General features: G+C 44.1%; 1 protein-coding gene across 2 annotated transcripts in view; it reads right to left on the bottom strand.

Annotated features, from left to right (window-relative positions):
* The window catches only part of DAAM1 (dishevelled associated activator of morphogenesis 1), a 168,496-nt gene that overhangs the window by 27,267 nt on the left and 123,230 nt on the right, over nucleotides 1-17,999 (bottom strand). For both annotated transcript variants that reach the window (XM_058655625.1, XM_058655624.1), the window contains 12 exons: nucleotides 17,724-17,818; nucleotides 15,635-15,968; nucleotides 14,630-14,740; nucleotides 14,417-14,520; nucleotides 13,532-13,598; nucleotides 13,184-13,301; nucleotides 12,719-12,857; nucleotides 11,996-12,054; nucleotides 8,545-8,732; nucleotides 7,818-8,120; nucleotides 7,494-7,601; nucleotides 606-712 (listed from right to left, as the gene is read on the bottom strand). In XM_058655625.1, the coding sequence (XP_058511608.1) occupies nucleotides 606-712; nucleotides 7,494-7,601; nucleotides 7,818-8,120; nucleotides 8,545-8,732; nucleotides 11,996-12,054; nucleotides 12,719-12,857; nucleotides 13,184-13,301; nucleotides 13,532-13,598; nucleotides 14,417-14,520; nucleotides 14,630-14,740; nucleotides 15,635-15,968; nucleotides 17,724-17,818 (1,733 nt within the window). The remainder of the gene's footprint in view (nucleotides 1-605; nucleotides 713-7,493; nucleotides 7,602-7,817; nucleotides 8,121-8,544; nucleotides 8,733-11,995; nucleotides 12,055-12,718; nucleotides 12,858-13,183; nucleotides 13,302-13,531; nucleotides 13,599-14,416; nucleotides 14,521-14,629; nucleotides 14,741-15,634; nucleotides 15,969-17,723; nucleotides 17,819-17,999) is intronic.

Below are 17,999 nucleotides of genomic sequence, written 5' to 3' on the forward strand. Positions count from 1 at the left end.
GTCGAGAATGCCTTGATAACACTGTCTGAGGCAGCAAATTCCTGCCTCTGAAATTTCCTGTACCCATTCCTTTTCAAGTCCCAAGGCAGTGATGGTTAGGAGAAAGATTCCAAACAGGGCAGAACTGGACAAATCAGCATTTCACTGAGGTTTGAGCTTTACGTATCTTTTAGCCCTTCATAAAAAAGCATGTGCTCATATAACCTTGAAATGTACAAAGATGGTATCAGAAAGTCAACATGAAACACAAAGCCATGTCGGTCCCCATTTGGTCACTCACAACCCAAAGAATCCTGAAGGCCAAAAAGTGTGAAGAAAAGCTGAATTACTTCCGCAGGTTTTTCAGAATGAAAACATTGACTTCTGACGCTTTCCTTTTCAACTGAGATACCTGAGGAAATTGCATGCTAAGGACACAGGCATCCACACACATTGCCTCTCACTAGGAAAGTGGGCACCACGAGTTCTCCCCACCTTGAACAGGAGGGAATTCAAAGCCCTCCCTTTGGCAGGGCACTGTTAGAACAAACTACAAGCACGTGGTTTTGAAGGCTAAGACAGAAAAGTCGGTGCTAGTAGAAACACTTGTTCTACACCAACGATACCTTGAGAGAAGGATGTTGCAGTTCTGAGCTCTCCGACCATCAATCACGGAGAGTTCTTTGACTTTCAGTTTGGAACTCAGTGAGTCATCAATGGCATCCGCTTCTTTCTGTAATGAGCATGAAAGAAACACATCAAAGCCCGACAGTGACATTCTCAGAAGACTTCACACACACACATACACACACACACACACACAGTATACAGACACAAATGGGCAGAGCTGAGACGGTAAAATGTGGTATAGGGAGAAGGCAAAATTGACACAAAGGCCGCAATCTAGCTGCAAAAAGAGAAATAACAATGGGGGCCGACCACCCACATTTAAGAAGCATTCTTTGGGAAAACAAAGGGTTTCCAAGTTGAAGATGTGAAATGTGCATAAATCCTCAGGGAGTGATGCCTCTCCTTTGTCCCCCAGAACCCTCCGGGCAGCAGACAGAAGAACTGTCACTATGAATCAAGTTCCACTGAGGTTTGCCATTGCTGCTGTGGCCATTGGAAGGGCCCATTCGGCCCCTAGCTGCAGTTGAGCACTCAAAGATGCTGAGCAATAAAACTTCCCAAACATCTTTATGTGCAGTGGGGAGCTCCCAAGGCCAGACGGTAGCTCTCCTTGCCCTAGAGGCTGATGGACAATGGGGAGGAGGCAGGGTGAGGCATTAGCTCAGTTAACTAAGTTTACCATAAACACTAGTTGCACATTCTGTTGCCGGACAGAGAGCTGTACGCCATGGTGGCCAGTCATAAGAGACATAAAATGAGTCTATACAAAACACTGAGTATAAGTACCAGGGACCAGAGGCACCGATAACAATAACACCGATAACAATAAAAAGATCAAGATCCAAATGGCAGTGTGATTTCATTTGCAGCCAGGACTGATTAAACAGTGGATTATGGAGGCCAGCCTGGGGACATAAAATCGCTGCCTACAACCCCAGCATGCCATGTAGGCACTGAAATGTACCTTAGCTGCTCTACTTCTAATCCAGCTCCCTGCTGGATAGCCTGGGCAAAACAATGGGTGATGGTCTCCCCATGGGCTAGACCCAGATGGAGCTCCGGGCCCCGGCTGTGGCTTGACCCAGCACTGGCTAGTGCAGTCACTGGGGGCATGAACCCCTGCATGGATTAGCTTGATCTAAATTTCTTTTTTCTTTTTTTTAGATTTGTTTTTATTAGAAAGTCAGATAAACAGAGAGGAGGAAAGACAGAGAACAGAAATATTTCCATCCGCTGATTCACTCCCCAAGTGGCCGCAACGGTGAGAACTGAGCTGATCCAAAACCAGGAGCCAGGAGCTTCCTCGGGGTCTCCCGTGCAGGTGCAGGGTCCCAAGGCTTCAGGCCATCCTCTACTGCCTTCCCAGGCCACAAGCAGGGAGCTGGATGGGAAGCAGGGCCACAGGGATACAAACTAGTGCCCATATGGGATCCTGGCACATGCAAGGTGAGGACTTTAGCCACTAGGCAACTGTGCCAGGCCCTCAATCTCAATTTCTTTCTCTGTCTCTTTCCCTTTCTATCTGAAATTCTTTCAAACCAATAAATCAATAAGTAACATAACATTTAAAATATATAAGGAAAAAAAGAGCTCTGGAACTGGACTGTAGTTTAGGAAGCAAAGGCAATAATGAATGTATTAAATGAAGCGCCATGTGACCAAGCATCAACTGTCTCTTGATATGCTGAGATTTCAGACAAGTTTCTAGATATTTAATTAATATTTGGGAACTACCCAAACATTGCTTTACACTATGTAAACAAAAAAAAAAAAACCCTCCAACAATGATAAACAATGTAAAGCTCACTGTGAGTCAATCATGGTGTTAGATGGCAGCTCACTTACCTGCTTGGAGTTACTGTTCACAAAGAAATCCTACAGCCATGGCAGAGGCATGGAAAAGGCAAATCAGACACACGCAGTTCATAAGTCACAGCCACAAACAGGCAAGGCAGAAGCAGTCAAGGGGAGTAGTGGTGCAGGGGGACAGAGGACCCACGTGCTGGAGGACCATCAGTGAGAACTGGGAAGGGCAAGTGGCTGGCTGCAAACCACCAAGAGCCGAGCCGTAAGTATTCAGGAGAGACAAAGACCGTAGCAGTGGCTGCTGATCACCTTCAACGGTGAGAGATGAAATTCAGAAAAGTAAAGCCTTAAAGCATCCCACACAGGCTCAAGCTGGGAAAAGAACACGTCTTTGAAATGGCCACTGGACTATATTTCTTCCATAGGATAACTTGAGGCATGAGAATATTAAACATGTTTCATCATATGAGGACTCTGATTGGCATGGACTATCAGAAAAATACACATTTTTGGAAGAAATCGTCTTTTCGTGTCACAAGGAAAGACTATGATAAATTGAACAAATTAAGCCAGTACTATTAACTTCCGGTTTGCTTACAGTGTACTAACAATGCCTGCAGGTGCTGGAGATGGGTCTAAGGAAAAACACAATGTGAAATGGTTCCTGTGGTTGTGCAGCCATTGGTGGCCCTGTCCACAGACCCTTCTTGAGATAGTTTTAAAAAAGACTTGAAGTGAAATAAGAGGTAGTTGACATGCTAATGAAAAAAAAAAGTTTGTTGCTTAGTTTTATAATGCTGGAACAAATCCAGCTTTGGTGTGCAAAACACATCTCAGGCTTTGGGCCAACCGTTTGCACAGGCAGCATTTGCTCAGCAGATTCCTTAAGGTTTCGCTGGTCTCGGCAGCCCTGCCAAAGCCAATTTGACACAGATGAGCTGCTGCGCATAATTCTTTCAGTGGGAAACAGAATGTGCCGTCCTCTTGTTGTTGTATCCATAAAAGGAGGGACTGCTTTTCTAGACCAGCATTTAAGGAACAAACTGATAATCACACGAAACCTTTCTTCTGCTCTGATTATTCCACTTGCCTTTTGTCTTTGCTGTAACTGTCATTTCAGCTCTGAAGCGCCTGAGTGCTATTCCAGTACAAGTAGCTTTTATTGGAATACAGTGAACTCCAGGAGGTCATTTTAACCTGCCTCCCCCTCTCCAGCCCTCCGCCCACCATCACTTAGAGAGACAGTTGCTGGTCCAATCCAGATCTTGTCTTTGCAGTCTGACTTTCAAAAAAGCACTGTGAGGCTCCCTAGCAATTCGCTTTACATTTTGGTTTTCCGGTGCCTGGGATTTAAGGTTTCTCAGGTACTGGATTATGGAATAGACGGCTATTATTAACTGGGTGTATGATTTGAAGCTTAGAAGGGCTGTCTTCAGCAAGGAGCAGGTAGGAAGAAGAGACAAGCGCCCTCACCACGGAGCAGGCAGCAGGAAGAGACGCCACTAACCTACTGCTTCAGAACTGACTCTTCAGCAAACTGCTTGTTTTCCTGCTGCTCAATTGCATGGGCAGGAAGAAATAAATTTTTATTATCTCAGAATGAAAATCTCCCATAAAAATGAGATGGATATCTTTTAATTATTATGCAGCACACACATTAAAGTACGTCACTATGGATGATCTAGAATCGTGTATAATGTAGTTTCTATTAGAGGTCCTGAAATTTAAAAAGCCAGCAATTTAATGAACTTTTAGAATGTGGGTTACAGCTTCCTGTCATTAAGTTCCATGTCCTGTGGCACCTAAGTTTCACATAATCAATTCAATACACCTTTGATATCACCACTGGGGAAAAAATTCTGAATTAGGAGTGACTTAGTTCCAAAAAATCATAGTTAAAGAAAACCATCTATGAAATCTGACCTTCATGAATAAGCAAAACCATGGAGAAAAGAAAAAGTGAAATGGAGAATTACACTACTTTATTGTCCCAACTGTTGGAACAATGAAAAAACACCAATCACATATTATTCTTTGTAAAATGGGAACGATGCTTATTTCAGAGCTGAGTATCAGATAAGAAAGCAACTATAGTATTACATGGGGACTATGTGTTCAGCTTCAGGACTAAAACAGAAAGGATACGAAACATGGATTATCATCCTTAAATCCATATTATGGATATTTTTTCTTATCTCTTCTTTTATACTGTCACTTGTACTGTGGAGAGAAGCTGAACACATCTGTGCCCTCTGGAGTGCTTCATATACAAAGTGGATAATACAGGTAAATACCTGTTCTGACTTTAATAATATGAGGTGTCTCACACCACCTGAACGGATGCTCTGTGTATGGAAGTGTGTAAGCATATGTACAGATGTGTGTCCCTACATAAGAATAGATTTGGGACAATGTATGCAAAATGGAATCCAAAGATGCTTGTTATTTTGGTGGAAAAATTGTTGAGATTTGTGCTTTCATAATGCATTTTCATGAACATCGTGATGGACCCCTCCTTACAACCATGTGTGTATGTCATACATGTAAGATTAAAGTGTCATTCCTCATTACTCATCTACATGATACTAAACCCTTACTCCACCATAGGGACCCCCCCCCCCATGGGTTTCTTTGAGAAGTTTTTTTAGCCCAACAGTTGGTTGGAATCCAGAGAATCTGACCAAGACATCGTAACTGTTGAGGGAGGAAAGTTGGAAACACCATAGAAACAGTGAATTCTCGATAGTCATTTTGGTGTAGAAAGGAGAACAGTGTAAAATAAAAGACTGAAATGATAACACATGAGCCTTTGATGCTACGATTAGCCATTAAACAAAGGCACATTCAATCACAGTAAATTCCATTTCCTTTTTTCTGGCCAACATGTTATAACTAAAATGCTTGCACCTTTTAAATTTTCTGTCTCCTAACATTCATAATATCCAACAGAATGGCTCAAATGATCCTTATTCGGAACACGTATTCCCCCCCACCACCCGAGAAAAAATTCTCATCTCAAATTCTTATACCCAAAACGAAAACACCCTTGAAATGCTCAGGCTGGGTAGGTGTGTTGGAATCTTTTTTTCCAGAAAGTGTCACTGCAAATATGGTCATTCTTCAACTTCCTCGTCTTCTTAGTGTTCAGTTCTACTGAAATGTTATGGTCTCTCCTCACTGGAATGACTACTGATTACGTAAACAGTGTTGGTTGCTAGGAGACAGTTACCCAACTGCAAGGCTTTCTGCGATCCTGTTTCCCAAGGCTCTTGAGAACTGTCCACATAATTTGTCCCAGAGCATTTTGGCAGCATTCTTCTGCACCTTCTGCTGAAAGCCTGTTAATTATGAGTCTTAGAAACTTGGGCCTTTCAACCACCTGCCTTCACAGTAAATACAACCCACATGCTCAGACTTGAATATCATCACTTGGAAAAGCTGTTGTTTTCCCTTCTGTAAGACATTGCTCTGAGTTCCCAAGTCTTCACTTTAGACAATCAGCATGGACTAGCATTAGCAACTGATAAGAGGAAACCAACGGGATACTTCACCATGTCAGATCTGAATACTAGAAATTTTGCTGCAATGTCCCATGAGCTCATGTCTAGGTTTGGGGAATAACTTCCAGTGACAGACAAGAGGGACAGAGAGAGAGAGAGAGAGAGAGAGAAGAGAAGAGAAGAGAATCAGCAGCAAACTGAGCCACACAGCTGCAGGGCACCTGCCAAATGAAGATTCTAAACACACCCTTTGTCTTTTGTAAAAAGTAACTCGTTTTCTAGTGGAAATGCCTTCTCCTGGCTTGGGCGTGAGTAATACTGTATAGGCTTGTCTTCCTAATTTCGTGGGGGCCAAGCTGAGGGATGTTGTTGTTGTTGTTGTTGTTGTGTGTGTGTGTGTGTGTGTCATTAAGCTAGCACAAAAAGCACTGCACAGAAGCTTTCCTTCAGACAATATATTGGTTCAATGCTATCATTCTCTCTCCTCCATTCCAAACGTACCAAAAGCCATACTGAAACAAACCAGAAAGTTTCCTCAAATCCTAGGTTCTGTGTGTCACAGCCCTTGTCCATCTTCTCTCTTGGTGCAGAGCGCTTCGTTTTCCTGGAAGATGCTTTCTGGGGACAAAGCCAGGTAGGTTGACTAGTAAGTCTGGGCTTGTCTGAGGATGCTCTACCCTGGGCTTGATGATGGGGACTCCAGGAGAGCCAAAGGAAGCCCTGCATAGCTGCTCAGGATGTATGATTCCTGTTCAAGACACACCGAGCACTCTTTACCATCCTTGCTACTTTTTAGACTCAGTTTTCCTTTTCTTAGAGCTCTGGTGAACTGCTTGGGAGCCTACTCCACCTTTCCTGATTCTCTGAAATTCTTTGGTTTGTTCTTAAGAGGTCCTACGGAGATGGCCTCCTGACAAGGAGCGGGGACCGTGCAGATGGGATCTGGACTTAACAGCGGGCAGATACACATAACCACATCACTGTGGTTAGCTGGCAAACCTTAAGCCCTGTGTGCTTCCAGTATCACAAACCTCTGTGTACTTTCCAGCAGCTTCGCTGGTCCTGTGGTACGCTTGCTCCCTCTATGCAATTCTATTGCTGAGTGCTGGTGACGGATGTTGAAAGTCTCTAGGTTACTCAATCCCAGTCATTTACCAGCCCTCCCCCTTCTAAAGGTACCATCGGTTTCAAAAGGCCTTCTGCTCGTAGTGTAACCATTTGGTTCACATTTACACCGAAATGGCTTCAGAAATGAGTGCTGTGAAGTGACAATACAAATCAAAAATAATCTTCCTAAAAAAAATATTTTCTGCTGGCTACTCAGTTTGGCTAGATTGTGAGAGTAACATGGAGAGCTCTTTGGAGGGAGGAACCCGGTCTTGAGTGCAGACAAGGGCTGTTTACACGTTTACTCACATCACGACAGGCACAGGGACACACAGGAACACGGACACACCGTGCTGCCCTGTGGGAACCACCAGGGTAGATGCCTTGTTGCATCATGATGACGGCAGGTGGCACAGGGATCATGTACAAGCAGACATGCTTCACAGCATCTGCAGGACATATGCTGTTTACCTGTTGTCTCTGATAGGCAGAGAAAGTTCTTTCCAGGTCTTCAAGATCTAGAATTTTGAAGACTTTTGTATCATCAATTTCAGTCCACACGGTTCCTTCCAGTTTGTTCTATAAAAATCAAGTTAACAAGGGTTACGGTTTATAGTCATAAAGAAAAAGAACAGGCATGATGTCTCAGCCAGTGGTTCACAGAGAGCTGGCTTGCAACAATGTCAGAAGCTTTACCACTTACTTTCTGGGGCCACACTAGACAAGCATGTAACAGCAGGGTTTTTTACAATGAGCTGCTCATGTTCTTCTTAAAAGACAAAGGGATGGGCTCACCTCAGGCAGCTTAGACCAGTTGAAGGACTTCAGGGCATTCGTGGGCTGAGGAATGTTTTTCTTCTTGAGTGCCAGGCCCACTGGTGCACCAGGGGGTGGCATGATTCCCCCCAGGGGAGGGGGCCCTGGAGGAGGAGGAGGGCCTCCTGGGGGAGGCGGAGGCGGAGGAGGAGGAAGCAGTCCACTAGGCAGAGGTGGAGGTGGTGGGGGAGGAAGGAAAGCCCCAGGTGAGGAGGAGGAGGGGAAGGGTCCTCCAGGAGCTCCAGGGGAGGGTCCACCGGGGATGGAGGCACAGGCTGCCCTCTGCAAAGACAAACACAGGAAAAGAAAAGTCCATTCATCGCGTGATTCTAAGAATTCGGCATTTTGTCTCCTTCACACTTCTGAGAAGGTGGGTTTAAAGGAGCAGCAAGAACACCCAAAGGTCTTTGTGAACTCCACTGGGTCACCCCCGTGCCTGACAGCTAAATGCCCATCTCCGGAGTGTTCATTGCTCTCCCATTTCTTGCACCAGTGTACACTTTGGGTTTCATGACATCAGCTCTTGTCTTAAGAAGCTAATGTGATCTCATTTGTTCCTAGCATAGGGATCGTATGTAAAACTGCACACCCCCCCACCCGCGCGCCTCCGCTGCCTGCCTACGTGGCTGCGGAGGTGGTGAGCCTCCCAGGTGGCGCAACCCGTCATGACACACGTCAGACAGAGGACCCGGCTGACAGCTCTCACCCTGCTGAGCTCGTGGAGCTGGGCTGTGAGATCTGCCACCTGCTGCTTCACTTGCTTATGCTCAGTAGTCTCCTTTTCAAGTTTCTCTTTCATTTTATTTAGGGTCTGCATCATCTCTTCCTTCTCTTGGGTCTTGGCATCACACTCTCTCTCTTTCTTCTCCAATTTCTGTTGCAGCTCATTGTGCTCTACACAGGAAAACAATTGGACGTGAAAACAGAAGACTCTTCAAGGCTGAAACGGTTTTTCTAAAAAGTAAGTTGAGGATAAGGGCAGAGCCTGTGAAGACTTTCCATGAAGTAAATATAATACCCCTTTCCCATCAAAGGGAGTGACTTGAGGGCTAAGCGATGCTCCTGCTTGGAAGGGCTTCTGATGAGGAAACCCATTAATTGCATTTGTAGAAGGCTGAAGAAGGGACCCTGCCCCCGACAGATCTAAACATCAAACAAGAGTGTCAGTGAGTACTTGTGGAGAAGGATGGGACCTAGCTGGCAGTGAACTCAGAATCCTGCCATAGAAATGGCCTTTTAGCAACACTAGCAAACATGAATATTCAAAGGCTTCTTTCAAAGCTTAGAAATGGGACTGAGCGAAGCAGAAGGGCTGATGGAAAGGACCTTGCACTGTGTTCTTGGAAGGCTATTAGAAGTAACTCATGCTTCTGGCAAATGACTGCTAAGACCTGTGAAAGCAAATGTTATAACATCAGTATCACATATCGTACGGGCAGAGGCCTTGGCTGGGCATCAGAACCATGGTAATACGGGGAGGAAAACATTAGCTCTCAGCTGTATTCTCCTGACTTTCCCAAATGTGCTAAAGGGAAGAGGGCATCCAGTCTGGCATACGGATTATTCATATCAACAAACATATGTTTGCTGACAGGAGTGATGAACTCTAGAACAGACTTCATGAAGTTCAGGCTGTGGGTTTTTATTTCAAATATTTGGCCCCAATTCCTACTCTCTTTATATCAATAAATCCACTAGAGACATAATCCACTGGGGCCGAGCTACACAGAGCTAGCCTCTATTTCTGAATTTGGTGACACATTTAAATGTTCACTTTGTCCTCTCTTGTGTGTCCTCAAAAATACAAGTTTGCAAAGAAGGATCTGAGCAACTAGAAGTCTCGGATTTCACCAGCCTTGTAGTGCAGATAACCAAAACCCACTTCTACCACTCCTTGAATTCTTCTCTTTTTCAGACGCATAACTAAAAACCATTTAATTGCATTTCTTTGCCCTTTTCTAACTTCAGTTCATTCATCTTTGACCACTCTAAATACAGGCATTTGGCCTTCATCTCCCAGGTCATCGACCTTTGACCAATCTGGGCTGGCCCTCAGAATCACCCAGGAAGTACCTGCCAGAATTCCTAACCAAAGAAGTCTTCCTTACAGACTGAAGGAAGGGCTCAGAAACCTGTGGTTTTCGAATGTTTCTTAGATGATCCTGATAGAGTGCTACGTTTGGGAACCTTCGGCCTAAAGGACTCTTTGTACAAATGACATCCATTTACACTGTTTGTACTAAGTATTTCCTATACCATGTACACCTGTCCTCAAGCCTCTACTTTTGGGATCATTTATTAACATGTGCCTTATTTAGTATATAATTTCGCTATCTGAAGCTTCCAGAAAAGAACTGATTTTCTCTACAGTCTCAACTGTCCCATTCCTTCTACTGACTGGGGATTTTTCTTGGATCACTTCAAGAGCCTGCATCCTGTCATGGTTGCTAACATTTATTGTGTAGATGGTACACTCCAGACATGACACTTCCTTCATGTTTGGGTCATCACTCAATCGTCCAACCACCTTGTGGGAGAGCTTAAAGGCTCATGTTGGAGAAGAGGAGGCCGCAGCACAGAGGACACTCAGCCCATCCCTGGTCAGAGTATGCACACAGCTTGTCTCCAGAGGTCTACACTGAGTAATGCCTGGCTGGGCCTACGGGTCACATCAGCTGGCATACACATCTCATTCGGATCATTTTCTATTAATCACAACCTTCAGTAAATGTGCCTATTATCCCTCTAGCAGCTTCCGTAACCTCACTCATTGGAGGGCAATTCAAATCCTACGAGGAACGCATAATGCTTGGCGATTCAAAGTTGTTGTTTTGCGGGGTCAGAGGTGGACTTGCTTTTCCATTCAATGGAAAAGGACAGACAGGATGAGAGGAAAGGAAATGTGTAGGCAGCTCGGACTCTCTTTGCAGTACCAGGGGGAGAGCTATTCCACTGCCTGCGACGAAAGCAACTTACTTTCAGGAGGAAAAATGAAGACGTTAACCAGCATGGTAAGAAAGTAGTAGCTGAGAGTATGACTTTTCACAAAGGGGACAGCTTTGATTTGCTACTATTCTGAAGGAGGGAGAGAAATAGATATATATTTCTGTGAGTGGCTGGCACAAGTACCTCCCCTGTAAAGTAATGCTGAGTGATTATATCTGAAGATATATCCAAACATGCATGAACAACCAGCTGTTAATGTGTCACTCACTTCCCTGAATTTCCCTTCTCATACCTTGTGCCTTCAGTTCATAGAGTGAATCAGGGTAGTAAAACCTAGTGGCTGGTGCTTCTCTTTAAAATATTTGGTTAGCCCCTAGTGTCCCTTATTATATTTCTGAAGATCTTGTACACTTTATGGAGCAGGTACACAGGGAGCCAAAGTTTGGGATGTTCAGTGTGATGGGGTGCAGCCATTGATGGCTCACACCTGCTCATCAGGTTACTTGACAGCGGACAGGGCCTGGAGATGGAGTTTCCGCACCCGGCTCTTCCTACCTCCTCTTGAGCCATTCAAGCTAACGGAAGGCTGGAAAAGTGCACCCCGCCCCTCCTGCCTTCCACACTATTTAAAACAATCGACAGTGGGGAAATTACTCCAGAGGCTCTGCAAACCTGGCCTCTCCTGCCGCCTATTAGGTGAACCACAGGAAAACTTGGGGCTCTGGTAACTTCCTTCCTGCCTCCTGCACGGGGAAATTTTGTACTGTGTGATTCTCAATCTGACTGGAGGCTAAGAGTTTAAAAACCTCTATCTTTTGCCGCTCTATGCAGCGGCTCCTGGAGCATAGTGGGAGCCGCTGTCACCAAGCTTGGGCAATAAAGACTCCTCGTAACATCCTACACTTGGATCCAGTGTGATCTCTCTCACACTCTGCAACATCAGTAATCTAGAAAATTTGAATCTAAGAGCACTGAACAGCAAATGCTACGTGTGTTTTAAAAAATGTTTATATGGTTATACTGAAGACAAATTATTATGGAATTAGCATGACAATTAAAAATTGTAATACAGAAAGAGAAGTGAAAAATGACCTCAAGACAAGGAAAGAGAAATGTTTCCCATAACTGGAGCAAATTTCCAAAACAAACAGAGCAAGGTCACCCAGGTACCAGAGCACGTTGTCCGCTCTTGGCATGGCTGCATCATTTACCTTTTCTCATTTTTTCTGCTTGTTCCTTCCACTGCTTAACTTCATTTTCATTAACCAACCTGTATAACAACAAGGAACATTCATTACAAAATACACAAAAGGCCTAGGACTAAATAGAACCTCCTTGGGTATAAAAAGTCTAGTGCCCAGAGAACCCTCAATGTTTGAAACCTGATAGCTACCATGGTAACCGGAGAAGGGCGGAGTTTGCCTCCATCCAGACCCTGAACGGGTGGCGGAATTCTGGCAGGCCCCTCAGGCTGTAAGACCACTGGTGCACCAATGAGGGGCACAGATCCATAACCCCCCACCAAAATAAGGGCCGAGGTGACCCCCGTTTCAGCTTCCGTGTCAGGGAGACTTTAAAAAGTCCCTTGCCCGTTTCTTTCACACTCTTCTTCCTCTGCAGCCCACGCCTTCCCGTCTGTCCTTTCTCCTGCCTGGGGAAGGGCAGCCCGTGACCGTGGTCCCCTGAAATAAAGGCCACCTAAATCCTTTTCATATTCGGCTGAGTTATTCTTTCCCCAGTGGTCAGCGAATCTAACATTTTGGCAAGTGGTGAATCTAAGAAAACCCATTTAAACTTGGGCTGCATAAGCAGCCACAGAAACTCATCTTTGGGCCCTACAATATTCCATCTCTCCCAGCTACTGCTCTGAAGTGGGATGTACTTCTTGCCCTGTCATTGGTACCACACAGGTAACGAAACGAGAAGAGACTTACATCCGGACAACGTTCTTAATATTAAAGTTTTCTAATGGCGTGGAGTCAGGGTCCTGTCCTTTGTCATTCTGAATTACTATTTGCTGGATAATTCTATCGAGTAACAGCCAGTATTGAACAGTGTTGCCACTCCTCTTATCTGCAAAAGAGAAGTGTAAAAGCATCTCTAAGTGATTCCACACTAGGACAGTCTGCAGCAGGAGTCAGCCTCAGTGGCCACAGATCTAGAGGGATGTTTACAGCATCTTCACAAATACTTCACGACGCTGGTGGAACCCTGACATGCGGTGATCACTTATTTGACTTAAGCTGGGTGGAGACACACACTGGGCTGGCACAAAACCAAGGATCAGAATCCCTGGGGTGCACCCAGCACCCAGTCTCCTCGGCATTCTTCAAAGGACAGAGCTCTGTGGCTAGTGTCCAAGCACTCATCGCCACCCATGAAGCCCCAATCGCACTCACACGGCATCTGGAGGCAGTGGTGCAGGATGGACATGAAGTGAGGGTAAGCTTCGCTATGGGTCAGCCTCTTCCTGGTCAGCTCAAACATCTGTGTCGCACTTTTTGTATCTATATGAACCTGTTGCAGAGGAAAAATAAACCTAAGCCCAAGATCTAAGTTCCTTGATTCCCTTAACACAAGGTGAGTAAATCCAAGGGGAACACAAACAAGTGTTATCACTTGAGCAATAAAACAGAACACTGACTTCATTCACAGACCCCGCTAGCCCATGTCCACTGTACAGGACCCATCACAGAGGGGAAATGCTGGGAGCCGGTGATTTCAATCAGGAGTGTAAGCATACGTACCAGCTCAAATCTTTTGGCAAATTCTAGTTCATCTTCGTTTCGAAGCATTTCAAAAAAGTCTAAATGCCTGAAAGATAATCGAGGCAGTTATTACAAGTAGAACATTCCAGAAACACAGATAGACAAGTTCAGGCAGGTCACTGCATCATTCACATCAACCATGGATTTTGCATACTTATTGTCTGTGAAGGTAAATACAGCAGGTGAAGGGAATGGAACATGAGTGGAGCTGAGCTAAGCCACGTACAAATCGTGGTTGAAAAGGCCTTTCTGTAGGGAACAAGCAGTTTGATTATCTCTGGAAGATCCTTCGAAGGTAAAGAGGTGTTGAGTACAAAGCCCTTGGAGCGGAGATTTTTCACCATGTTCACAGAATAAGAAGGAGGAACAAGCCACAGGGCATGAATGAAGATGAAGACTGGCAGGAGGAAAGATCTGGGAGAGAGATCTTAGAAACAATCGCATGACCACAAAAAAAGGCAAAAGAACAAAAAACTCGCAAAACGGATATCCACACAAGGCCGATCACAGGTAGGAAGCACTTGCACACATTTCCAGTCAATTTTCATAACAGACCTGGAAGACAGTTGTCACTATCAACACTGATTAGACAGGTATAAAAACAGTCAAGTTCAGAAAAACTGGGCATTAGGAAGTAAGAGACAGGAACAGGATGGGTTGTGGATACAGGTCTGATGGCAAGACCCACACAGTGAAAGAGCTGCTTGCCAAACTCTTATTATAAAAACATCATTAGTTGAATTACCGTTCGGGTACAGGCCCCTCGTGTTAAGACAGCTAAGGAGTAGTCCACAGAATATTTGCTAAAGCGCTGTACGTAGAAAAACAGTCTAAACCATCTCAGGCCATGACACGCTGACTTACCTATCTAACGTTGAATTTTCATGTTCTCTTAATTTGTCGATTACAGGTTGAATTCCTAACATAAGAAATTCATATCGAAGATGAAGTCTAAAGTCCAAACTGTCCTGGAAGTAAAAGGGTGATGAGATAGATTTGTACTTTGTACATGACAGATCATATCTAACTTATTCATTGATGATGCATTTTTAACATCATAGCATGGAAGGTTCTTACCACTCCGGCGCCTTGGCTGAGCACTGCATTAATGAAGGACATGATGGCTGTCTTGAGGTTCACTTCATCTCGATACCGTCCCGTGCTTTTATCTAAGTCATTAATTAATGTCTATCAAGGATGCAAACGCAAAAACAAATGACTGAATTATTAACTAGATGGCTATTTAATGAGATCTTTAATACTCAGAAGCTAATAAGTAAAAGTATACTTTAATTGTTCAGTTAAAATTATAATGACTCTCAGAAGGTTATCTCTTTTTTTGAATTATTCAAATAAATTTCGACATTACATATATTCACACATATATGTGTGCAAAAGATAAAATAGCTTGCTTCATTGGTTCTGCTTGTTTTATAACATTTGAGTAGACACCTTACATATTATCACTCTTCATATTGATTCCGAAAGAACATCTCCATTTAGTACACTCAAAAGATGTGTGCTATAGCAGTATAACATGCAGAACAGAGGGCTGTATTTTCCAATTCAGCAAATCTAAACTCCCACGCTGTGCAACCATACAGTCTGTCTTAGGAGTGCAGTGAGCGCGTAGCATAGCAGCGAGACTGCCCAGGGTCCACACTGCATGGCCTGGGGTTGACTCCTGGCTCTGGCTTCCTGCCGACGTAGGCTCCAGGATACAGTGATGACAAATCAGGCAGTTGTGTACCTGCCCCTCCATGTGGGCCACCTCAAAGGTTCCTGGCTCTGGCCACAGTCCCCACCAGGGCTATGGCAGAGATCACTGAGTGAGCCAGCAGAGGAGAGCATTCTTTCTCTTTCTCAAATTAAAATAAATATCTTGTTTGGGGGAAAAAAAAAAAACAACAAAAAAGTATATTCTCTGATACTTAAACTTAAGGGGAAGAGAATGTTTGAAATGACAGTTAAGTAATTACCAGTGGGAAGCATCTCAAGTCATACACTCCCTGCAAGCCTGAAACGGTGTTTGCGAAGGCAGAGTTCGAAGCAGCACAAAGAGGCAGCTGCCACAGCACCCACCTGAAAGCGGGTCCTCTCGCTGGCATACTTCTGGTAGTGCAGCATGGCCTGCAGAACCTTCTTGTGGCCACCAGGAACCAAGCACACGGCGCCCAAGATTTCCAGGACAGCCACCTTTGTTTTAATGTTTTCTGTGCTCAGACTCTGAGCAATCACATTAATACTCTCAGAATGTGCTAGGACATGAGCCCGGCCTTGAGAGTTATTCATTAGAGCCTTGATACACCCAATGAGAGAGGTATGTATTCGAGACTCTGAGGTCTCGTAGTCCATAGTCTTTAGGAAGTTGAGAATGCATGACAGACCATCCAAGTCGATGAACCTGGTGACAAACCTGTCGTGAAGAGACACGCATCAGGTGTAAGGCGCTTTTGCACACAGAGAGAACGTCCTTCCCAAGCTACCAAAAAGAGTACATTTTTGGAGTCTTTTTAATTCTTTGCCCCTTTCTTGACATAGACTCGGGTCAGGTATAACCAGAGTATGAAAAATAAAGTCCATTCGAGGTGAATACAACTCAACGGGTACAAGCAACCAGTTGGCAACTCACGTCCATCAATGACCAGGAACAAGAGGACATGCAGGAGAGAGGTGTTGTCTCAGCTTGACATTAGCTGTGAACCCTGTTACTGCAAGCTTCCAGCTCCTGAACACTTGGCTACGTTGGCCACTGTCCCTGTCCGTGAGAGCCAAGAAGGACCCTCCAACTCCAGGAGGCTTGCTCTCCAACAAATGTTCATCTACATCCACAGCGCTTTGTAGCAAAACTTTCTGTATGCCAAGCAGAAACTCAACATAGAGAGCAGATAAAAATAATACTTTATTACTGTAGATTTTTATTACTATTCGTACAACTGAATGTTAATGAGAAGAGCCCACCATGCACATGTACATATGAAGGTCTCTGAGAGGCTCAGAAGTAATGTAACTTATTAATCTGAGTACTCCAGAAACTTCCAAACTTAAGCCTGAAATAGCTACTAGTATCTGACAGCGCAAAATTAGCTGAGGAAAACCGATCAAGTGAGGATAGGCTGGGAGACCTCTGACATGTGACTGGACAGTATTCTTGTTAAATCAGGTTTTTCTTGTTTATACTTTAAAGCAAAACAAAGGGAATCCTAATTTTCTCGCCATTTCACCCAATCACATGACCCAGATGTAGCCAAGCTGGATAACCGAGTTAGCTGTGTTAGTGAAGAACCCCTGTGAGAATTGCTACACTCCCGGAAGTACTAACAGAAAATGAAGGAATGGAAGACATACAATAGTGGCTGAATACCAGAACAGAAATGAACTATGATCGGAAAATTTGCCCACCAATTTTGGAAATAGCTTTAAGATATAATTCAAACAGCATAAAATTTACCCTTTTAGAGTGAACAATTTAGTGGCTTAAAATCTACTAACAAAGCTGTCCAACTATTTATAGTATCTAATTTTAGAACATTTTAATCATCCTCTACATATTATTTTTCCATTTCTCCAACCCATAGCAACTGAATATTTTCTCTCTGTGGACTGAACACTTCATATAAACAGGATTATACAGTATGTGGTTCTTTGCGATTGGCTCATCTTTCACTTAGCATAACACTTTAAAGGTTATCCCATGTTGTGACTTACTCATAGCCAAATAATAATCCACTCTGTGGATATACTATGTGTCATTGTTGAGGAGCATCTGTGGTGTTTTTTACTTTTTCGGCCACTAAGGATGATGTTGAAATACTAAATGTGTAGAGGTTTCTGTGTGGATAACTCGTTGTTTCTTTGGCTATGCCCTAGAAGAACTCATGAATCACGCGGATCCCATGGCATACTGTTTAACATTTGGAGTAGCTGCCCAGTATTTTCCAGTGTTGGTGCCTCTTTACCACCTCATCAGCAATGAATGAGGGTCCAAAATTTTGCAACTTCTTGTCATCCCTGTGAATTTCTTTTTTTTTCCTTAACCATTCTAGTGGCTCTCTGCATATCTTTTAGTTGAAGAAAACTAACTTCCAAAGGTTCAATGATCACAAGTACTAACTTTCTGGAACGTGACCTAGTGCGGTAAGAATGAGGAGAGAAGGCAGGGAACAGTTACCTCATGGGCTTTGTTCTTAGTGCTGTCTTCAAACTCTCGATAGTTTTGCTCCTCTCTTCCTCTTCTTCCTTTTCTAGAGCCAGCAAAGACTTCCTCTATGTAAAGAAAACACAAGTTCCATCTTAAATACTGTGGTTTGAGTTTTGAGCACCGTGGCGCAGTTAAGGGGATCCCCAAAGAAACCTCACAAGAGGTGACCCCAGACCTGACTCCTGTGGGAGCCAGCCAGCCAGTGCGGTGTCTTGTTCAGTCTGTTACCCACATCAGTTTATACAC

The sequence above is a fragment of the Ochotona princeps genome, chromosome 26 (genome assembly GCF_030435755.1).
Source record: "Ochotona princeps isolate mOchPri1 chromosome 26, mOchPri1.hap1, whole genome shotgun sequence".
In the NCBI taxonomy this organism is placed as follows: domain Eukaryota; kingdom Metazoa; phylum Chordata; class Mammalia; order Lagomorpha; family Ochotonidae; genus Ochotona; species Ochotona princeps.